The 24,021-nt window shown below is 41.6% G+C and overlaps 1 protein-coding gene across 1 annotated transcript; it reads right to left on the bottom strand.

Moving 5' to 3' along the window:
• Positions 1–1,616: 1,616 nt before the first annotated feature.
• On the bottom strand, positions 1,617–23,415 carry LOC311010078 (CD5 antigen-like; the record flags this gene model as incomplete). The annotated part of the gene is made up of 8 exons (XM_084004559.1): positions 1,617–1,657; positions 1,756–1,764; positions 4,242–4,526; positions 4,620–4,934; positions 7,235–7,531; positions 7,611–7,643; positions 20,716–20,836; positions 23,326–23,415. The coding sequence occupies 8 exons, from the start codon at positions 23,413–23,415 to the stop codon at positions 1,617–1,619; spliced, it is 1,191 nt and encodes a 396-aa protein (XP_083860685.1).
• Between the last annotated feature and the right edge of the window lie 606 nt (positions 23,416–24,021).

The following is a 24,021-nucleotide window of genomic DNA, read 5'->3' as shown; positions in this document are numbered from 1 at the left end:
ATGCACTTACCTGAGAGCAGTTAGTGCAACAGGACAAATCCACTGTTCGCTGGTCATGGGTAAGGCCAGAGTGGCCCCCACGAAGGTCACTACAATACCAAGACTCAAGCTTTCAGCAGCTGTTGTTGCTGTTCGCACCAGTGACTTGCTCAGAAAAGAGTTGGAGCTCGAAGGAGCCCAGGAAATCTTCTGGACGGACTCAAGAGTCGTACTTGGATATGTCAACAACGAGGCCAGAAGATTCCACGTATTTGTGGCAAATCGCATTCAGCGAATAAAGGAAAGTACCGATCCAAGTCAATGGAGATATGTGGCCTCTGAAGAAAATCCCGCAGACCACGCATCTCGGGGTCTTAAGTCAAAGGAGCTCATTGCTTCCAACTGGTTCACGGGTCCAAGCTTTCTCTGGTGTGACGAGCTTCCCAGTGGAGATACTAAGGTGGGAGAAATTGCAGTTGAAGACCCAGAAGTGCGTAAAGCTTTTGTGTACAAGACCTTAACAACAGAAGATTCACTGCTCGATCGCTTCCTTAAGTTCTCCAGCTGGACAAGGTTAGTCCAAGCCATCGCCAGGCTTGTGCGGTGGATCAAAGAGCTTAAAGGGTTGGTATCCAGAACCAATGAAGCCACAAGTCTCGAAGAGAGAAAAGAGGCAGAACTTACCATCATTGGTATTGTCCAACAGTCAACCTTCTCAGAGGAAATCCAAAATCTTCAATCTAAGAAGGAGATCACAGCTATAAGACCAGCAAGCTGCACCAATTGAATCCTTTCTTGGATGAACGGGGCATCCTCAGAGTGGGAGGTCGACTTGAACATGCAGCTTTACATCCTCACATCAAGCATCCAGCAGTCGTGCCGAAGTCTAGCCACATATCGACCTTACTGATCAAGCATTATCATCAGCAAGTGCACCACCAAGGGCGTGGCATAACAATGAATGCACTACGGTCAAACGGCATCTGGATAATTGGATGTAATCATGCTGTGTCGTCCTACATTTACAAATGTGTGAACTGTAGAAAATTCAGACGTTCTACAGAAGAACAGAAAATGTCAGATTTACCTCGTGAACGCATGGAAACAACTCCACCCTTTACTTATTGTGGGATGGACTGTTTTGGTCCATTCTATGTCAAGGAGGGTCGGAGAGAGCTGAAGCGCTACGGTTTGCTGTTCACTTGTATGTGTTCTCGTGCTGTGCACATTGAACTACTTGATGACATGACAACAGACGCCTTTATTAATGCACTTCGGACCTTCATCGCTGTACGTGGAAATGTGCGACAACTTCGATCCGACCAAGGAACCAATTTTATTGGTGCGAAACGTGAGTTCCTGGAAGCTGTGAAGGAGATGAAGCAAGAGTGCTTCAAGCAACTGGGCTGCGAGTTTGTCATGAATCCTCCATCCGCCAGCCATATGGGGGGAGCCTGGGAAAGGCAAATCAGGACAATACGAAGTGTGTTGACATCCATTTTGGATCAGTCCTCCCAAAGACTTGACAGTTCGTCTTTGAGAACTTATCTATATGAAGTCATGGCGATTATAAATAGCCGACCTTTAACAGCACATTTACTCAATGATCCAACTGGGCCGCAGCCTCTCACGCCCAATCACATCCTGACGATGAAGTCTTCCATAATCCTGCCACCACCTGGAGAGTTTGTGAAAGAAGACCTTTATCTTCGCAAAAGATGGCGGAGAGTGCAACATTTGGCCAATGAGTTCTGGTCGAGATGGAAAAAAGAGTACCTGTTAAACCTGCAACAGAGACAAAAATGGAACAAGACACGTCGGAATGCAAGAGTCAACGATGTAGTGATAATACAAGATGACCTTGCACCACGAAATGAGTGGAAACTGGCCAAGGTCACTGAAGTGTACCCTGGTGAAGATGGATGTGTGAGGAAGCTGCAGTTGCTTATCAGTGACTCAACTTTGGATGACCAAGGAAAGCGACTCAACAAGCCAGTTTACCTCGTTAGACCAATCCACAAGACAGTCACCCTGCTGGAAGCTGAGTAATGCAGCCTTATTGTCTCACTGCCTTTCCTCACACCAAATATCATAAACATTATCTGAATTATTATTTGAATCTTTATCTTAAGTTCATTAGAGAAATCACCAGTGATTTGGTGGGAGTGTAGCTGCCATCAAAGTCAGTTATACTATTTAAGTTCATTTAAACAATTAATAAATGATTGGTAGTTAAATATGAATAAAATGTGAATAATTTAAGTTTAAATAAGGGAACATATTTTTGTTATTTTACATGGATGTAATTGTGTAAAAGGAACTGTTTATTGTAGCGGAACCAATGTCCGCCGGTGTCAGTGCTCTCACGTCGTTTTGTGTTGACGCACTTTACCTTCACCATGCTTGAGGCTAGCAGCGGTCAATAAGTCCGGTATGAAAGAAGCAGATGAAAGAAGAAGAATAAAGTGTCCTTAACTCCGTTTAGTTAAGAAGGCCAATGAGGTATGTTTATGTATTATCATTGTTTATATTGTGCTTCGTAACTCGCTCTGTGTTACGTGAATTTAATTGTTTGTTTATGTTTATTTTATTTAGTTCTTACGACATTCGTCGACCTGTGAACTTTTCTTGACAATTCCTCGACTGAAGAGAATAAATGCCTGTGAGAGGAACACCTTGTGTCATGATTGACTGAACGGGAGTTACATAATGAATCATTTTTTGATTAATAATATCCAAATAACTATTGTGTACAATATGGTAGGAGGGTTAAACTTTCTAGCCATAGGACAGGCTACAAAATGAATGAACCATTTTGTATGCAGGAAACACAGCATCAAACCACTACCGATATATAGAGCAGGCTGAGGAAACACCATCAGGGCTTCAGGTGAGGTTATAATTAGGCTATGTCAAATTGTCAATTCATTTGGAGTCATCAGCATTGCTCTTTTGTTGTAGGATGCTCAACCGATCATCATATTTATTCCAGCATGGGTTATTTTATTTATAGGAAACTCAGAGACCCAGTACAGATGCTTTAGGGCAGGTTGAGGGAGACGCAGCTGGACCTTCAGGGCTTCACAGCCAGAGAGACAAATGCTGTTTTGACAGAGCCACGCCTTGTGAGTGACCTCTGTAACGAGCAAACAGCTGCTGTCTCCTTCTGTTCAACATGCCAAGCAAAATAAACTTCATGTATGTGGAACATTTCCTTCGTGGTGGAAGCACAATGAGCAACACGATGCATTAGCAACCATGGAAGTCACAGCCACAAACACAGCGGATAAAACCTTTGACATCAGTAATTACAAATTAAAACAGACACATAAATGATGCATGTGAATCAAATCCTTTATAAAGTAGGAATAAAATAAATAAAAAGAAGCAACCAACTAGTTAGAATCTATAAGACAAGTCAATAAAAAGCTAAAGGATAAATAAAGAATAGTAAAAGCAACAGGTGACAAGTAGTTAAAAACCAATAAAAAGAAAGAACACAATAAAAGTAAGTCCAGACCTTCAATCAGACTCCTGGACGGTGCCGCTAGAAAGGAATGTTTCCAGTTTAGTTTTAAAGGACAACAGCATCGGGGCTCACCCACCATGATGAAAAGCTAAAGGCACTTTCACCAGTTTTCCTGGAGAGCCGGGGAATAACCAGACGGTCTGTTCTAGACCACCAGAGAGGTCTGGCTGCTTGGTACCTCACAAGCCTGTCAGAGAGATATTGGGGTCCCACACCATGTAGGGTCTTAAAAACACCATTAACATGAACAAATCAATTCTAAAATGGACTGGAAGCCAGTGAAATGACCTGAGCACAGCTGTTATATGGTCCTACTTCCTGTTTGTAGTTCTCTACTGAAAGGAGTTTGGTAAGACTTTAGATGGAGAGGAGGGACGAGAGATGAAAGGTCACATTTACCCTCCGTTCAACAAGATGGACCCTCAAAACAGGAAGTGATGTCACAGGTCTGACAGACAGACAGACAGACAGACAGACAGACAGACAGACAGACAGACAGACAGACAGACAGACAGACAGGTGTGTCCTGCCAGGTGAAGCTCAGCAGTCTATGGAGGGTCTGAAGCTTCCAGAAACCAGCCCACTTCTCTACATTCTAGGACGTCATTGTCCTGGAGAACTTTACAGTTCAGTCCAGTGGAAACCACTGACTGTCACTGGGACAGAGGAAGGAACATACTGGGAACACTGCTGTCATAGATGATGTCATAGATGATGTCACTGAGGGGCTTACCTGAGCAGGTGAGATTCAGGATGGAGGAAGAGGAGACTGATCCTGCACACTCCCTCAGAGTGGATCCAGAATGAACACAGTCAGACCTGATCCACCACACAGGTCTGACTGAGGACTCTCTCCGTCCTACAGGAACAGCAGAGCCACAGTCCAGCTCTCTACAGACAACAGCTGCTTCCTTCAGGGTCCAGCCATAGTCAAACACTGGTCTCCAGTCTCCCTGTCTCACCTCCAGTGTTCCAGCACAGCGACTGGCTCCTCCCACCAACCTGACATCATCAGGCTCTGAACAGAAAGAAGAGAGTCGTCAGTCAAAGAGCAAAGTGAGTTTGATGAGAACAGAAATGAACCAGATCAAAGCTGCAGCTCCTCTTCTACCTGAGCAGGTGAGTCCAACAGCTTTGCCAGGTGAGCAGGTGTTTCTATCTGAGCCTGAGCTTCTACAGTCCAGGAGAGCAGACTCATGGCCTCCACACTGGAACTCTTTGGTCCACGTTGGAGCCCCCACGTCTCCATAGAACGCCCCCTGGAGGACTGAAGGAGCCCCACAGCCAAGCTCCCTACAGACCACCTCTGCATCCTGCTGGTCAAAGTCAGCTTCACACACTGAGGACCACCACTGGTTGGACTGGTTGGACTTCACCTCCAGTCTGCCTGAGCACAGACTAGTCCCATTCAGCAGCCTGACAGAGTCTGGAGAGATGATAGAAGATCAAATAGAGAGAGAGAAAAGACACCAGACACCAGAGAAAAAGATGTCATGAAACTATTCAGTGATTCAAACTGGACTCAAAACAATTCCACCATCAGTTCATCATGAACACCAGAACACATGGTTACAACACCACAGCCTGCAGCCATGTTCCATCACATTCCCGTGTACTCGTGGCTTAAGGGTGAAGCTGATGTGGTCTCTGTCCCACTGTGACACCGAGGTCCACAAGCAGACAACACAACACTTCACTAACTGTGGATGCTCCACGTAATAAGGCAGGGAGACACCAACTGTGCCACGTTAACACCATATCAGCCGTGTGACAAAGAAATGTGTTGCACTCTCTTCACACAGCACTGCTGTTGCAGAATAGTGGGGACGTCCATGTTCTCCCTCATGGTCCTCATGCAGCCGCTAACCTGTGATGATCACATTAGAGCTGCACAGTTTGATGTGTGCATAAAAGCACCAGATGGTCAACGCTTCATCTGCCATCGAGCTCATTTAACACCAGGGTTTCCTGCAGCGCTTTCCTGTTAAGGCGGCAACAATGGGCTGCCGCCGAAACTAATGTCTTAAAAAAAGAAAAGAAAAAAAAAAGTATATACTAGCAATATTCGCCGTGTAACTCTGTCATGTTTTCTTCCTTTCATTCCAAACCGTGTCCAACACTAGTCTCCCTTCTCTGCAGAACGTATTAAAATAATAATAATACAAATAAAATAAAGTGGTTAACCCTCTGAAACCCATTGTAGCGTATACGCTACAAAAGATCATGTTGTCTTTAGAGTAAATTCATAAAATCCGTTAAATCCGTAATGGTTTGCACTAGAAACATGCTTTTTTTCCTCTTAAACTAGAGAAACGGGGCTAAACAACGGTATCCTGCTTGTCCATGTGAGCGATTTATTTCCGACAACAAAACAAATGCGTAAAGTAGTAAAATATGTGACTAGATTTCTCCTCGTCTCCGTGGCGCATTTCCCCGTTTTTATTTATGTATATCGATCAACTTCTCGGCCGCCATCTTGCTAGTGACGTATAGAGTTACGTTTATGCATCGGACACTCGTATTGGCTCCCGTAGCGGCTTTTACAGCCAATCGGAATGCCTGATTTACGCTTGGCCGTGAGTTGTTGTGTTTGCCCAAACGGGAGACACGGAGGAGTTCACAGCAGAGCAAATGACCGTCAAAGAGTTATTGTAGTGAAAGAGAAAGTTAAAAACATAAATGGCACAGAAGAAATACACAATATAGACACATATTTAGGGCAGGGAGAGGAAAGGACCATTCCTGGTCAAAAAAAATAATGCCCATAGACACTACCCAAAAGAATGTCCATATTTCATAGACAAAAGCAGCTAGAAGCTTCAAATAACTTCTAGCATAATCCAAACAATTGTGTGCAACTTTCTAACGTGTAAAAATTCAAGGTAAGTTTTTTTTTAGCTATTTTTAATTTATGGGCTAAAATCCCCTATTATAGTGTGTGTATATATATATATAAAACATATATTGTTATTTGGTTATTTTTTAATTAATATGTGTTCAATGTAGTAATCAGAGTCTGTAGTTTATTGCCCCCCCAGGCTGTGGTAGCAGCGATGAGGCGGGGACGCCCCCTCCCCCTGGACAGACACCACCTTTACTAACAAATTTTCTGGGGGAAACACTGAATGAGTCAGGGAGGATTCAGATCCAACTGGCAGATAGAAACAGATGAAAGGGCACGGAGAATCCCAGGATGCTGCTGCAAACATGTCTGCCACTGTCATCCCTCTGAGGAGAGCCTTGGATGAGGACATGACATGAAAAACCCCCATTAACATGAACAAATCAATTCTAAAATGGACTGGAAGCCAGTGAAATGACCTGAGCACAGCTGTTATATGGTCCTACTTCCTGTTTGTAGTTCTCTACTGAAAGGAGTTTGGTAAGACTTTAGATGGAAATGAAGGACGAGAGATGAAAGGTCACATTTACCCTCCGTTCAACAAGATGGACCCTCAAAACAGGAAGTGATGTCACAGGTCTGACAGACAGACAGACAGACAGACAGACAGGTGTGTCCTGCCAGGTGAAGCTCAGCAGTCTATGGAGGGTCTGAAGCTTCCAGAAACCAGCCCACTTCTCTACATTCTAGGACGTCATTGTCCTGGAGAACTTTACAGTTCAGTCCAGTGGAAACCACTGACTGTCACTGGGACAGAGGAAGGAACATACTGGGAACACTGCTGTCATAGATGATGTCATAGATGATGTCACTGAGGGGCTTACCTGAGCAGGTGAGATCCAGGATGGAGGAAGAGGAGAATGATGTTGTACACTCCCTCAGAGTGGATCCAGAATGAACACAGTCAGACCTGATCCACCACACAGGTCTGTCTGAGGACTCCTCTCTCCGTCCTACAGAAACAGCAGAGCCACAGTCCAGCTCTCTACAGGCAACAGCTGCTTCCTTCAGGGTCCAGTCATACCAATAGCCATCCACTGGTCTCCAGTCTCCCTGATGTCTCACCTCCAGTGTTCCAGCACAGCGACTGGCTCCTCCCACCAACCTGACATCATCAGGCTCTGAACAGAAAGAAGAGAGTCGTCAGTGAAAGAAGTGAAGATTCTGCTTTCTTTCTCTCTTGTTCATTTCTCTATTTACCTGTTGAGTTGTGATTTCCTTCAACCTGGAGTCCTGGAGAAACACAAACATATATATTGTTTTCATTCAATGAAATAAAATCAACAAACATGTTTTTATGGAGCTAGAACAGTCTCATAATTCACAAATGCACACAGAAATTCACAAATGCACAAAAAAGATTTACAAATGTATTTGGGGATTTGTATATACATGTGACTCAAAACACAAATACATTTTCAATGCACACACAAATATGTTTCATTTCATATGTAAGTAAAAAATATTCACATATAAAAAACAAGATTCATAAACATATTTCCAATGCACACACAAATCTAAAAAAAAAATCACAAATACATGAATGTTAAAGTATTTGCAATCTTCATCAAATACGCATTTGGGGCTTGTTACATTCATATATGAACTGTTGGACCTGTATTTACAAAGTGCTTTTAATTTGTAAACCTCCCTGCATTTGTGTGTGAAACTTTTGCGACTCCCCTGACGTGACTCTGATCCACAAATGCGTTTTTCTAAGAGGAGGTTGTCTGTAGCCAATCAGATGTCTCCCTCCTTTACAGCCAATCACGTGAGTGTCTCCCCCAAAAGTCTAAAACACAACTCCGCCCGCACCGGTTCATCTTCCCCAGAATGAGGGAATAAATTACTTCCATAAAATGCTTCTTTATAAAAGAAAAATAGATATTTATATAACTGTACATACAGCATATACAGCATAAAGACAGGGAGCACAGGAAGAAGGGAAATTATCTCCAGAAATAAGGTCGATTCTGGCTCTAGCACCCATATCCCTCCAACGCAACGCACTCACGTGATTGGCTGTAAAGGAGGGAGACATCTGATTGGCTACAGACAACCTCCTCTTAGAAAAAACGCATTTGTGGATCAGAGTCACGTCAGGGGAGTCTCAAAAGTTTCACACACAAATGCAGGGAGGTTTACAAATTAAAAGCACTTTGTAAATACAGGTCCAACAGTTCATATATGAATGTAACAAGCCCCAAATGCGTATTTGATGAAGATTGCAAATACTTTAACATTCATGTATTTGTGATTTTTTTTTAGATTTGTGTGTGCATTGGAAATGTGTTTATGAATCTTGTTTTTTATATGTGAATATTTTTTACTTACATATGAAATGAAACATATTTGTGTGTGCATTGAAAATGTATTTGTGTTTTGAGTCACATGTATCCCCAAATACATTTGTAAATCTTTTTTGTGCATTTGTGAATTTCTGTGTGCATTTGTGAATTTCTGTGTGCATTTGTGAATTATGAGACTGTTCTAGCTCCATATGTTTTCAAATGATGTTGAAGAGAGCGAATATCTGGTCGATGTGACCACTGCTCTTTGAAAATCCTGAAGCCACTATCAATTACAAATGGACCTCTGTGAACTAACTCTGTTCATACCTTGGGATGGATTAATTAGACAAATAAATGCCTACATTTATGGGAAGTTAGCTAGTGGTTGTTTGTTATAAATAATAAAGTAATAAAGTAAGATATCTGCAACTTTTTTCCCGGAATATTGCCCCCCTCTCTCGGCTCGTTTTTTTTTCTTCCATACAGTGGCCCTGATATGCCGTCGTACAGACGAGCAGAATATCTGCTACGAGCACGTAGGCCACCGTTGTTGTTGTTGTTGTTGTTACGAGAAAAAGAAAAGAAGAGGAGGAGAAACGAGAAAAAGACAGAGGTAACGTTTCTCTGTTACAGATAGTAACCTGGCACAACCCAGCAGTGATGCAGCAGCATCAAGCGGTCCTCCTGCTGCACCAATAGACCCTGCTGACTGGCCTTCTGCTTTAACTGAAAAGGTACGAACAGAGTTAGTTCACAGAGGTCCATTTGTAATTGATAGTGGCTTCACATTCCCGAAACAGAAAGATGGACTAAGGTGTCAGCATGATTATTTTAACAGACTCTTAATCAATGGGGAAAAGGTGAGAAGAACCTGACTTATGTACTCGAAAAGAGGATAGCTTGCACTGCTTCTGCTGCAAAATGTTTTCCAAGAGAGATTACAAACTGATTAGGGAAGGTCTGAAGGACTGGACAAATGCAGGCCACTTGCTCAAGGTCCATGAGGATAGCCAGGAGCATAATGCTCACATGGCAACATGGAAGGACTTGGAGGCCCGTTTTGCGAAAGGACTCACAATAGATAAACAAGAGATGGCACTTGCTGAGGCTGAGAGAAAAAGGTGGCGTGAAGTTCTACATCGTTTGGTTGCAATAATTCAGTCCTTAGCTGAAAGAAACATGGCTTTCAGGGGGTCCACAGACACATTAAATAAACCAGACAATGGAAATGTTCTTAAAGAGGTGGAGCTTATGGCCAAATTTGATCCAGTGATGAAGCAGCATGTCAGTAGAATAGAAAGAGCTGGCAGTCACGTACATTATCTGGGAAAAACAATCCAAAATGAACTGATTGACTCCATCAGTCCAAGAATAATAAAACACATTGTGGAAGAGATCAAAACATCAAAGTATTTCTCCATCATTTTAGATTGCACAGCTGATCTGAGTCATAAGGAACAGCTCTCTGTCATAGTCAGTATAGTGTCACAAGAAGACATACCACAAGGTAAAGAGCCTTTCCTGGGCTTTCTTGTTGCAGAGGAATCAACAGGAGATCATTTGTCAACTCTCATCCTCAACGGTTAGAGGAGCATTCATTCATTCGACAAAATAACAAGATGGCGCCTGTGACTGGCAGTGCCACGGCTCGTCTCCTGCTGTATAGCTTTTTAATGGTCATCTGTACAACATATGTGATCATATCAGCCCGTATTTCAAATGGATGTGTCTCAGCTTTACGGATCTATGATCGGGACTCTCTGGTTCGTATCAAAGAGTCGATGGAGGGCCTGTTTGGTACACGGGGCAGGTACAAACAAGCGTTCCCTCCTCCTTTCATCATCGACCCCGACTCACCTGAGTACCTGCTGCTTTGTCGGGCGCCGGGCAAAGTCCACAGGAAATCGAGGAAAAGAGGCTCGCGTTCCGGAGTCCAGGTCAAGCGAAGACACGCTGCAGCACGCCTGGGCTCTGCCATCTTCGGCCACGGAGAACGCGCAAGGTGTCTGTGCCGGATCCCTCTCCTCAATGTGTGTGACAGCACATCCACGCTGCCATCTGCTTGGACCACTATGACAGTCTTGGAGCCTACACAGCGCTGGGGTAGTGGTCAGCGGCTTTCATGGCCTCCACGCTCTTTCGTATTTACACCGGTTCCGGCACGGTCCAGCTGGAGCCCACGTGACCGATGCCTGCGACCAATCCCGCTGCGCTCCGCGGACACTGCCTCCGTGACGTCATCAACGTTGCATATCGGCCTGTTAAATGCCTGGTCTATTGCAAATAAATCCTTCTCTCTGAACGATCTTTTCACAAGAGAAAAGCTGGATTTAATGTGTCTTTCGGAGACATGGCAGAGAGAGGAAGAGTTTATTCATCTAAATGAACTCTGTCCAGCTGGTTGCTCTGCCGTCGGGAAGCCCCGCCCCTGTCGTCGTGGGGGGGGTCTGGCTGTTATATACAAGGACAGTTGCAAATGCAAAGTGACTCAGACCCAAGAATTCACTTCATTTGAGTCTCAGATGGTCAGGGTGGGTTCTTCAAATCCATTCTGTGTGTCAATCTACCGTCCTCCTGGTCCTGCTGCTGTGTTCTTGAAGGATTTTAGTGACTTTTTATCCTCCATAATAAAGTTGGAATCTGTTCTAATCCTTGGAGACTTTAACCTTCATGTTGATGACAGCTCATCTTGCTCCGCAAAGGAACTCTTAACATTGACTGAAGCTTTTAATTTTGAGCAACATGTTTCTGAGCCTACACACCAGAAAGGCCACATTTTAGATTTAATAATAATAATAATAAACTTTATTTGTATAGCACCTTTCAAAACACAGTTACAAAGTGCTTTACAGATCAAGTAAAAATAACATCGTCATCACCAACAATTTAAAAAAAAAAGCATAAAACCACAAAAACCTGATCTGCTTTGCAGAGTGAGATAAAACAGTCAAGTTAAAGGCATAAAACAACAATCATACTGACAATAGAGCAAATACAATAGATGGTGTAAAACATAAAAAATAAAACAATTAAAACAATAAGGGGGCAAACACCAGAGCTACTCTAAAAAAGCCTTCCTGTAAAAGTAGGTTTTAAGACCTGACTTAAAAGAGGGCAGTGAATTTGCTGACCTTAGCTCCTCAGGCAGGGAGTTCCACAGCTGTGTGGTTTTTACTCTTGGCCTGGACATTTCAAATGTGTCTGTACAGGACGTCCATCTGAGTGATCATTGTTTTGTTTTGTTTGATCTGCACTTCAGCCCTGAGCCTAAGCCCTTAGAAGTTAGGTCTCAGAGGCGTGTTATCTCTGCTTATACTGCAGACAGTTTTTCTGCTATGTTTGACCCTCTTTTATTCATGGATTGCCTCGATGTGGACAATTTTATGCACTGTTTTACCAAGCAGTGTGTTAAAATTCTGGACCAGGTGGCACCTGTTAAATCAAACTTGTCAATACAGAAAAAAGTGTGCCCTTGGACAAATGAAGATACCTTGAGTCTAAAGAGACTATGTCGAAAGACTGAGCGTCTGTGGAAAGCCACTAACCTTGAGGTGCACAGACTTTATCTCAGGGATCTTGTGTCCTCATACAATGAGATGGTGGAAAATGCCAGATCGGACTACATTCGCCAACTGGTAACAGTAAATAAGAAAAACCCCAAAGTGTTATTTGACACTATCAATTCTCTTGTATGTCCTGCTGCACCAGTTACCCCTGTTTTTTGTGAAGCTGACAGCAATGCATTGTTGAGATTTTTCACTGACAAAATTAAGATGATCAAGGAGAAAATCCCTCCCCTTTTGTGTGGAACCCCTGCTGTCATTGAGCCTGTCTCCAGCTTGTGGTCTTCATTTAAGTCTGTGACTCTTGCTGATATCTCTGCACTGGTGACCAAGATGAAACCCTCCTCTTGCTCATCTGACGTCCTTCCATGTAGGCTCTTTGTGAAAGTGTTTGATGTAATTGGCCCCTGGGTCACCAAAATGGTAAACCTCTCTCTGACTACAGGTGTGTTTCCCAGTACATTTAAGCATGCCATAGTGGAGCCTTTACTTAAAAAAACAGGCTTAGACCCGACTGTCCTCAGTAACTTCAGGCCTATTTCAAAGCTGCCACTCTTGTCCAAGATCCTAGAGAAGGTGGTCTCTGAACAGCTGTCATTATTCCTGGATCAGGGTAACATCCATGAGACCTTTCAGTCTGGTTTCCGCAAACATCACTCTACGGAGACGGCCTTACTGAAAGTGTCCAGTGACATTATGATGTCTGCTGATTCGGGAAAGTGCACTGTTCTAGTTCTCTTAGATCTGTCCTCAGCCTTTGACACAGTTGACCACCAGATCCTGCTGAGAAGACTGAGGGATAAAGTAGGACTGTCAGGGTCAGTTTTACACTGGTTCTCGTCATACCTCTCTGGGCGTAGCTTTAGTGTCACTGTTAACCAAATAAGGTCTGAGTCAGCAGATCTGTTGTGTGGAGTCCCCCAAGGCTCCGTTTTGGGTCCTGTATTATTTTTGCTGTATTTGATCCCCTTGGGAAAAATCATCCAGGGATTTCCTGATGTTTCTTACCACATGTTTGCTGATGATATCCAGCTTTACAGTTCCTTCAAGCCAACTGAGCTCCAGAGGCTAAGTTCCTTAGTTCAGTGCTTGGTGGAGATAAAACATTGGCTGAGTGATAACACCCTGCAGCTTAATGTGGACAAAACAGAAACACTGGTTATTGCCCCTGATGATTCCATTCCAGGGATTAACCAGTACCTGGGTGACTTGGGCCAGTCTGTCAAACCGAGCCTAAGAAACCTGGGTGTTGTGTTTGACAAAGACATGTCATTAGTGCAGCACTGTAAACAGCTGACCAAAAATTGCTTTTTTCAACTGAGGAAAATTTCGAAACTCAGGAAAATGGTGTCACAAAATGACTTGGAGCTGATCACTCATGCATTTGTGTCTTCGCGTTTAGACTATTGTAATAGTTTGTTTTCTTGCCTAGACAAAAAGGAGTTGTCTCGCCTGCAGTTAGTGCAAAACTCTGCAGCGAGAGTTCTGACTCGCACCAATAGGAGGACTCATATAACCCCTATTCTTAAAGCTCTTCATTGGCTGCCAGTTTCGTCCAGGATCAATTTTAAAATTTTGGTTTTAACGTTCAGAGCTTTGCATGGCCAGGCTCCGCCTTACATCAGTGATCTGATCCAGCCTTACACCCCAACTCGGGCTCTGAGGTCTGTGGATCAGAATCTGCTGATGTTGCCACGCACTCGTTTCCGGACCAGAGGAGACAGATCCTTCCAGGCTGTTGCTCCCAGGCTCTGGAACGATCTTCCGCTCTCTCTGCGTTCAATGGAGTCTGTTGACTCCTTCAAAAAGCAACTAAAGACCTATTTGTTTGCTCATGCTTTTGCTTAGCTGTCTTGGGGCTGCTATGATTGTCTTGGGGCTGCTATGATTGTCACCTAGTTGTCTTGGCCTTTTAAACTTAAATTTGTATGTACTTCTTAACTGTGTATTGTTATTGTTTTTGTTTTAACTGTGAAGTGCTTTGTGACCCTGGTCTGTGAAAGGCGCTGTACAAATAAAGCTTACTTACTTACTTACTTAACATTCCTTTTGAAGACTGCAGAGGACAGTCCTATGACAATGGGGCCAACATGAAGGGAAAAAATAAAGGTGTTCAGGCAAGGTTGCTTCAGCTAAACTCAAGAGCTTTTTTTGTCCCATGTGGTGCCCACACTTTAAATCTGGTAGTAGCTGATGCTGCAAAAAGCTCACCAGATGCCCTTGGCTACTTTGGGCATTTAACAAAGTTATTCAAGCTCTTCTCAGCCTCCACCCATAGGTGGGGTGTCCTCCTGAAACATGTTAAAACCACTTTGAAATCATGGGTTGAGACCAGATGGGAAAGCAGGATAAAAAGCATTGAGGCAGTCATATATCAGGCTGGGCAAGTCAGAGAGGCTCTTCTGGAGGTGAGGGAAACAACTACAGACCCTGTGGTGAGAGTTGAAGCCCAGTATTTGGCTGAGGAGATTGGATCCTATTGTTTTTGCATTTGTACAGCCATCTGGTATGACATTCTCAGCAAGATCCAGTATGCGAGTAAACTCATGCAGTTGCCCTCCATGCAGCTAGATGTGGCTGTCGACTTGCTGAAGAAAACCAAAGATTCCCTCACCAGCTACAGAAACACTTGATTTTCTGATGCACAGACAACGGCAAGGAGATGTGTGAAGAAATAAATGTGGAGGCTGAACTCAAACAAAAGCAATTGAGAACCACCAAAAGGCACTTTGGTTATGAGTCTCCAGATGAGCCCATACAAGATGCACTTAAAAACATGGAAACCACATTTTATAATGTGGTAGTGGATACAGCCATCTCTTCACTTGATGAGAGATTTCAGAACCTTGGAGAGGTGAATGACAAGTTTGGAGTACTCCTCAATTTCCACAACTTACAAAAAAGAAAAGAGCTGCTACAGCAGTGCCAAACCCTGAGTACTACTCTGACCCATGACAGCCAGCCGGACATTAATGGCACAGAACTTGCAATGGAAATGCAGAATTTCTCACCACTGCTATCAAAGAACAGGACAAACATGGAACGCTGGACCCTCCTGCATGAGAAGAAGCTGGCAGAAATTTACCCCAACATGTGGGTTGCCCTGAGAATCTCTGCCACTCTTCCTGTTACAGTGGCTGCTGCTGAAAGAAGCTTCTCTAAGCTCAAACTCATTAAAACCTACCTGAGATCTACTATGATGCAAGAATGTCTCAGTGGACTTTCCATCATAAGCATACATCATGTGGTCTCAAATCAGTTGTCATATGATGATGTTGTAGATGACTTTGCTGCAAGAAAGACTAGGAGAGTAAGGCTGTAGCAGGTGATGTGAGGTTGATGAGGGCGTGGTGTACAGTAATTTGTAAGTCATTCTAGTTAATGCAGTATTAAAAAGCACAACTAGAGAACTCTGTAGGACCCCCTTTTTTGTAATATAGTTGTTAAAATCATACTGGTTCCTTTAATATCTTGTTTTGTGCAGTGCCTGATTTATATTGTATTTTTAATTTATTTTATGCAACTTGTTGACACGTTTTATTTTGTGTTTAGTTAGATCTTATACTTAAGGCTATTTATGAAAGTATGTAAAAATGATTGTATTTCATATATTCATTTTTTATTTTTTGTATTCATTTATTTATTCATAATTTTTTATCTTGTTAACTATTCTGATTGTGAATTTGCTTTCTTTAAGTAAAAAAAAAGGTCAAAGACAAAGCTATTCGGTTTCTTGTGAGTATATACACTACACTGCCAATGCAAGGGGGGGCGCCACCTAAAATCTTGCCTAGGGCGCCAGATTGGTTAGGCTGCAATGCCTAATATTTTGTTTAACATTGTTTCCCCAAATAAAAAGTAAAAAAAAAAACCTCTGAAATTGGGCTCTAAAGATATCCACTGCTCTCTCCTCATGGAGGAATTCTGAGACACTGAATATTCATGTTATGCAAATACCACGCGCCCCGACCACCACAGCTGCGGTGGACGAACGACAACAAGATGGCTAGCGGAAACATTGACGAGATTCAGCTGGGGTACTATGAACCGACATGAGGATGGATGTGTCCGATCGGTAGGCCCGCCTAGGGGTACGACAGTGATTGGTTGGGTGTATTTGCGATGTACATAATCTCGCTTGCCAGGATTCGTTTGAATTTCAAATTTCACAGAGGTGCACAGAAATCTCCTCCCTCAGGAGAGGAATGTGAAAAAACCTCTCTAATGACAAAATCTGCTCAGATACAAGTCAGTGTCAGACATTTTAGAGGACAGAAAAATAAGAAAAACACATTTTTGAGTGGAGGGGGACTTTAATGTTAGCTTAACCCATTTAATCCCAAATTTTTCCCAGACATGGAAATATCCAAATCATATGTCATTACTAACCCTTTTCAATAATCAATCATTACTTTTGAAAATCTTCATGGAAAATTAGGTGAAAAGTGTGTTTTATGGTCACAAAGGTGACCGGTGGGATAATGTCTATGTTAGCATAATTCTCCTTCACAGTCTTATAAAATACTTCTAAAATGTAAAACTCTGTTTCTGGCAGCATCTCCATCATCGCCACTAAAATACTTCATCATTTGCTAGTGTGACTATTTTACATATCAAAAGTCCTCATACATCACCGATATGAATACAGAAAGCAAACTCAAAACATCTCCTTTATTGTAACATTGTGACTTTTGGAAAATGTATTGAAACCTTCATGTTCTAACTTTGTTCTAACATTTTATCTTGTACTTTAGTTCAATATTACTTTAGTGCATTCATTGTAACTTTGCAATATTTAATCTGTAGACCAGTCACATGATTCATTTACAATATAGGGGTTATTCAGGATAGAGGTATTCTGCATTCAAGAAGAGGAAAGCATCATACTAAACTTTGACATATACATGTATATATTTATGTGTGTGTGTGTGTGTGTGTGTGTGTGTGTGTGTGTGTGTGTGTGTGTGTGTGTGTCTCCCCCTCATAGTCCATATCTGACCCATCACTATCACCATCACTGAGGACAGCATCTTTCTCATGTTGAGGGCTAGCTGTAATATTGCATGCCTTGTGTGGGCGGGCCCCTCGGTCCAACATATGCAGCATGTTAGTGTGTGTAAGTTCAACTAGAAGATAGAAGAGAAAGTTAGGTAGAACAACAACTCTGTAACCCTGTCTTCTCATGATAGGATGACTTGTTCATGTCCTTAACACAATCATGTCTGATCACTAATGTCACTTATTAATCATCTAGTTTCTTTGATCGTCTGTTATACTTCTCTATGAGTCGTATCTTCCCATCTTTTTTTTTCTTATTTAATTAATGACATGTTTCTGTTTGTGTCCGTGTGTTTCTGTTCAATGTTTTGTCTAAATTGTGTTTTCATTGTATTCATGTTGTTCGGGACCCCCTGGAAAACGAGATGGTACATCCCAAGGGCTTATTCCTAATAAAGAACTCCAAACAAGTACATGTACATCTAGATACTGTACATTGTGTTATCCCACTGGTCACAACATGTTTCTTCATTCTGTGACTTCAGTGAACAGAGTTGAGTGATTGTAAATACACATATCAATACTAAACATCTTAAAGATTATGTGAACCAGAAATATTAGTCTTATCTTCATATTAACATACTTTACTAAGCTTTTTTTGTCGGAGCTTTCATGCAGCCATCCTCCTCTACAGGTGCAACCAGGAAGTAATCAGCTCTGGTCATGTGACATTTACACTAAACATGCAACACTGCACATATGTCATTGAGAGGTTTTATTACTTCAATACTTTCTGTAAATGGATCGATACAATATTCAGTAATGTTTTTAGGACCTGTTAACTGAAAATGTTTTCATGGTCACTATAGTGACCGATGGGATTAAATTTAAAGTGCACAGCTTAACCAATGTTAATGTTATTTAATTTACCTGACAATGTTCCTCTCTCAGCCTGAACCATCATAATATCAAATAAAAAGGATACAAATTATGATCTCTGGCTCCACTTTAATCAGATAAGTTAGTTACGTCTTCTTTGTGCTTTAGGGTCAACAGCAGCTGGTTGCTAAGCAACGGGAGTGGCAAAGTGTGAGGGCGGGAACAGCTGGTGACTCAAACAGGAAGTCCTCTGTATATCAGACCATCTCGGCCTTCACGTTCTACGTCAGCTGTGTTCTCTGAAGGATGAGGCGCTGAATTTAGACACAACTATTGTGTTTCCTGTGACCCCTCCACAATAAAAGTTTATGTAGTTGAGGTGTTTTAATGTGAAGCAGCAGCATTTAAATGCAGCTCTGACACAGAGTGAACAGGAAACAGTGAGGATGATCAATCAGATGGACTAACACACAGTAACACTGATCACATGCTGCATCGTTTGTCACAAGTCTGAATATATGGCGGACTAACAACACCAACCGCTGCACAGAGAGATGCTTACTGAATATACATACAGTGATTGTAGAAATAATACATGTAACCACTTCAAAACATTCATTTCACAAATACTTATTTACAACAATGATAACTGCAGCTTAGAAAAACATAAGTAGACACTGGCTGCAGCCCAACCCTCCCACAGTAGAAGAATGGACAGATATGATTAATGATAGATACTGAATGGGAAGAAAATCACCTTTTCACTTCATATACAAATGGATAAATTCACAAAAATATGGTCAAAATGGGTTTCCTTCATGAAAAGACACAGACGGATCTAAGGGAAGTAACGGATTAAATATGAAAGTGTTCTCAGCTAATTGAACGGTAATTTTAAAAGCTGATAGACAATCTCCCTACAAAGGTGTTTTCTCTTTTCATGTATTATTTTCCCACACACCCCTGCTCTATTTCACTTGTTCTAATGTTGGGAAAAACCTGATTCTTATCCCCTCCTCTCCAATGTTTTATTTTTATAGTTATATATAATTATCCATGTACATGTGTAAACAATCTGTGTCCATTTATAAAAATGAATATATTATTGGTTTCACAGTCGTTGGAAAATAGCATGTCATTTGAACCTCAGCTGTAATTCAGTCTGTCAGCCGCTAGAGGGAGCTAGATGGCCATCAATCCGACCGTCCGAATACACGGAAGTACATCTCTCATGTGAAGAGATGCACAAAGATGCTCCTGAAGTACAAAGCTGAAATCTAAAAACTGCAGTTTAAGAGCAGCAGAGAACTTTACAGAGGATAACATGTTTGAGAAATATAATTTAAAAATGTTCTGGAATGTAAGGGCAGAGAAGAAAATACAAAGAGATATGTTTGCACTGAAATAATATATGACTAAGTAATGTTTGTTTCTGTGTGAAGTTCACAACATTTTTCTGATGAAAATAGAAAAGTAGTTGTTGAAATATGGATTTTTCTGAAAAATAGATATGTAAATGGTAAAATGTAACAAACAAGAAATAATAAATGACTGAAATAGAATGAAAACCTCTGATTGGATGAAAATCCCGTGGAGTGGAGCCTGGCGGTGTTGATGTATGTGAGCAGTTTACTTCCCTGTAGGGCTGTCAAAATTACTCTAAAATGACGTTCAAATATTCCCTTTAAAAAAACACATATATTCAAACATATTCATATTTCTGGTTGTGCATTAGGCACGTCAATAACAGGACAAATTAATACAACGAGACATAACTACTTGTATTGGTAATTTATTTAAGTTTAAACATATTCAACAACATATAACCTACAAAAATAAGGAAATAAACTGATGGACAAGCAGCCCTCTCTCTCTCTCTCTCACATTCTCTTCCTCTCTCTCTCTCCCTCCCTCCCTCCCTCCCTCACTCTCTCACCCCCTCCCTCTCTCTCCCTCTCACGCTCTCTCTCTCTCTCTTCCTCTCTCTCTCACGTTCTCTTTCTCTCTCTTCCTCTCTCTCTCTCTCTCTCCCTCCCTCCCTCACTCTCACACCCTCCCTCTCTCCCTCTCACGCTCTCTCTCTCTCTCCCCCTCCCTCCCTCCACATATCGGTTTAAATGAACGACAACAAGAAACAAATGCTAATCAAGAGTTTAGAGCAATTTAAGGTTGTGATTCTTGTCCTAAATATGTCAGGCTTCATTCAGTGGCTGAAACAAATATTATTAACACTAATTGAAGTTGCCACTGTTTTTTTTTTTTTTTTTAACGTATGATTCAAAATAATTTTCACATTCGAAATTCTGTTTTTAACAACTATTCGAATACATATTGGAATTTAGAATATTTGTCGACAGCCCTACTTCCCTGTGATCAAAAGCAAGGAAAACATGATTGATGTATGTAATACATACTAAACAAGAAATAATAAATGACTGAAATGGAATGAAAACCTCTGATTGGATGAAAACCCCGTGGAGTGGAGCCTGGCGGTGTTGATGTATGTGAGCAGTTTGTTCTCATTTAAAGATCCAACACAAATAATATCACATCATCTTTAAAGCAGAGTCCTACCTGAGATCCACAGGAACAGAACCAGCACCAACAGGGGGTCCATGATGTGCAGGTAGACCGTCTGTCTGCCCGCCTGTCTGTCTCTGCTCTGATAAAGACCTGTGCTGTCCTCAATGTAGATCTGTGTACAGGAAGAGGTGGAGCTTTACTCTTTACTTAGAAACATTTCTCAGAACTGCATTTCTGGGAAACTAAAAAACTTTTAATCGGACAAGAATCTGCCTACTGAGGACATATTATATGACTGTTACTATGACAACCAGGAAACCAGGAGATGTTCCTATGAGATTAATGCTGTCAGTGTCGTCTTATCACTTTGATCAATGTTTCAACATCAAGTCTTTCAGAGGAGACTGGATTACAGCTTATATTAACTGTTGATGGATCTATTGAATGTTTTAGTAATCAATCATTGAGTCTATAAAACACCAGTAAACGGTATAAAATGTGCAGCCCAGTCTGTCAGAATCCGAGGTGAAGTCTTTAAATGTCTTGTTTTGTCCGACCAACAGTCCAAAAGCCAAAGAGATTCAGTGGATGTGGATCTCTGCGGGAAGCTCCGAGCTGTCCATTCCTGTTGGATTCCTTCTAACTTCTGAATTCAAACATCGTCCCTCAAACTCGTAGCAGGAAAATGATGATGAGAAACGGTGCAGGATGATATTTGAGTGTTTCAGTGTGTCGTCTCCTTGTTGACTGCAGTCTGTGTGTAACTGCTGCTGTAACTGACTGTGTCTCAGTCAGTTCACTGACATCATGTTTCAGTCTGACTTTGACTTTCATTCGTCCTTCATAAAGCAGCAGGATGTTTTCAGCTCTGCTGCTTTCTTTATTCAGAACACCTCATATTTTATTGCTCTGGAGGCTCATTTTATTCTGAACCTGTAAATCTGTTTGTGTTGTTTTAGCTGCATTCGGCCCCCAGAGGGGTTCCACCTTTGTCACCGCCTCCTGCACCGCTTTAATCTGGCGCTCAAATACTCTAGAAAACAACTTTGACAGGTACGGTGGCTGAGGAGGAACATACAGGGTGAACTTTACAATAGTGATCCAGCGCTTTATCAATACATTACAACCAGAATCAAAGAGAGGGAGTGAGGGGGGCTCACAGTCAGGTTATGTGACCAGCTGGTCATAAACTGATGCACGGTGAACCTTTGCTGAACAACATGAACAGCTTCATGAACACAATTCAATAACATTCATGAATATAGGCCAGAGATCTTCAACATGGGGTCCTGGACCCATAGGGGGTCCACGGATTTCCAGCAGGGGGTCCCCAACATTATTTGATCCCAAACCTTTTTTTCTTACAAAATTAAAAATATGTTCAAAAATACACATTAACATTAATACAACATCTAATAAGCAAATATAAATGTTAATTGTTGTGTAAATGTGAAATTGTGATGTAGAAATGCCAATATAGATTTACAATATGTTCTGTAAATATATATTTCTGTTAACAATTATTATTTTAATGGCTAAGCATTGCATACATACATCATTACAAAGTACCTGTATACATGGCACTATAGGCTGCACTACACATTATTATTGGCCCGGCTTAATAAGGAACATGATTAATATGATATGTAATAGGGGGCCCTCCACCGTGTCACTATCAGCCAAGGGGCCCTTGGCCTGGAAACCATTTAAGACCTCCGATATGAATGAATGTAAAAATATGGTTACACTGTTTAAATAATGACAGTAGGCTACTTCACAGGATGGAAACTTGGAATGAGATCTGCAAAGAATCTGGTCTGAGATTACGATATGAAATAAAGAAATGGAAGGCCGGAGAATATTGTTCAGATGTGTGATGGATGGTGAGGTAAAACTGAAGAGTTCTACTAAGTAATCAACATCCTCTCCAGACGCGAGGCTGCTAGAATCACTTGTGCTTCCATATCGATGGTTGACGAGGAAAGGACTCTGCAAGTTTCCGCAGCTGGTTCAGGATCAGCAAAATGGAGGAGACAGATTGGGAGAAACTCAGTCTGTTGAAGAAAACCTGCCAGCGAGCAGGTTAGCTTCACAGAGTCAGTTACCATGGTAACAGTTTACTGATAAGGAAACGTCAGCCTGTTAAAGCCTGAACGTATTAAGTGTATGTTGCAATAACAGCTGAGTGGAAGGAGAGGCGGTTTGAGGGGGAAGGGGGTGGAGCTGCTGATACAGCTGATAACGACACACACGTGCACGCGCTAGTGCTCGAGACGGCAGAGTGTGTGCAATCAGGAAGTAAGCATCGACACACAGGCACGCCGTCCAAGTTTACCTCCGGCCTGACTTTTATGATTGATGGGGTTTTTAACCTTTAACGACAACTTTAATCTGCAGAATCAAGATCACTTTAGGTATTTACAAATCAGGGACTTTGTCTGCAAAATATTTAAAAAATGATACTACAATGGGAGAGGAGATCCTAGACATTTTTCAAAAAGCCTGTAAAAGAAGCTACTTACCAAAACCAGATTATCTAAATGATATTGAAAAGAGACCATTCTCTGAATATTAAAGCAAGATGGAAAGCAGAGTTTCACAAGCTCTCCCTCCTGGAGAGAACGGGACTCCATTATTCTGAACTCAGCACAAAATACTCACTTCTCTAATCACTCTGCTTGCTGGAGGTCCTGTTGAAGCATCTTCACATTTCCTGGAATCGCCCTTCTGTGGCTCCATTTTGGTGTCCATGGTGTCCTGGAAGCAGTTTTTAAGATGAAAATCTATTTTAGTGTTTAAATCTTGTACCTGGGGGATCTAGAAGGGCTTCACTGTGCAAAGTGTGATACATATTAGTTGAGGTTGTTATTAATGGCATGTAAAAAGACTTTGACCTCACTGTCAGACATTTCAAGCTGGCAATTTGCAATTTAAGTTTATTTTTAAACAATTTAGGTGATTTTGATGTCTTTGTTTGCGTTGAGATTTAAATAAAGAAAAAACATTCATCTTTAGCTTTTTTCTCTCCTTTTTTCTTATCTTTATTGCTTTTTATAGTCATGTATGTGTATATGGGAGCTGTATACAATGTTAATTTTTATCCGATTACTTGATAAACCGATGGAATAATCGGTAGATTACTCGATTACAAAAAGATCTGATAGCTGCAGCCCTACTTTTAACCACTAGTTATTACAACTTCATACTATCAGTTAAAACAAATAATTGTTTTACATTATAAATGCCAGAAAACTTCCCTTACCGAGTCACACAAACACACGTCTGCATTATTGTAACTCACCATCTCAAGTTAAAACAACTTGAATATGTTTATATGACTTCCCATTTCAAGTTAAG

This window comes from Eutrigla gurnardus (assembly GCF_963514095.1).
Source record: "Eutrigla gurnardus genome assembly, chromosome: 24".
NCBI lineage: Eukaryota > Metazoa > Chordata > Actinopteri > Perciformes > Triglidae > Eutrigla > Eutrigla gurnardus.
The sequence above is the reverse complement of the archived record's forward strand: the minus strand, read 5'-3'. Positions and strand labels throughout refer to the sequence as shown.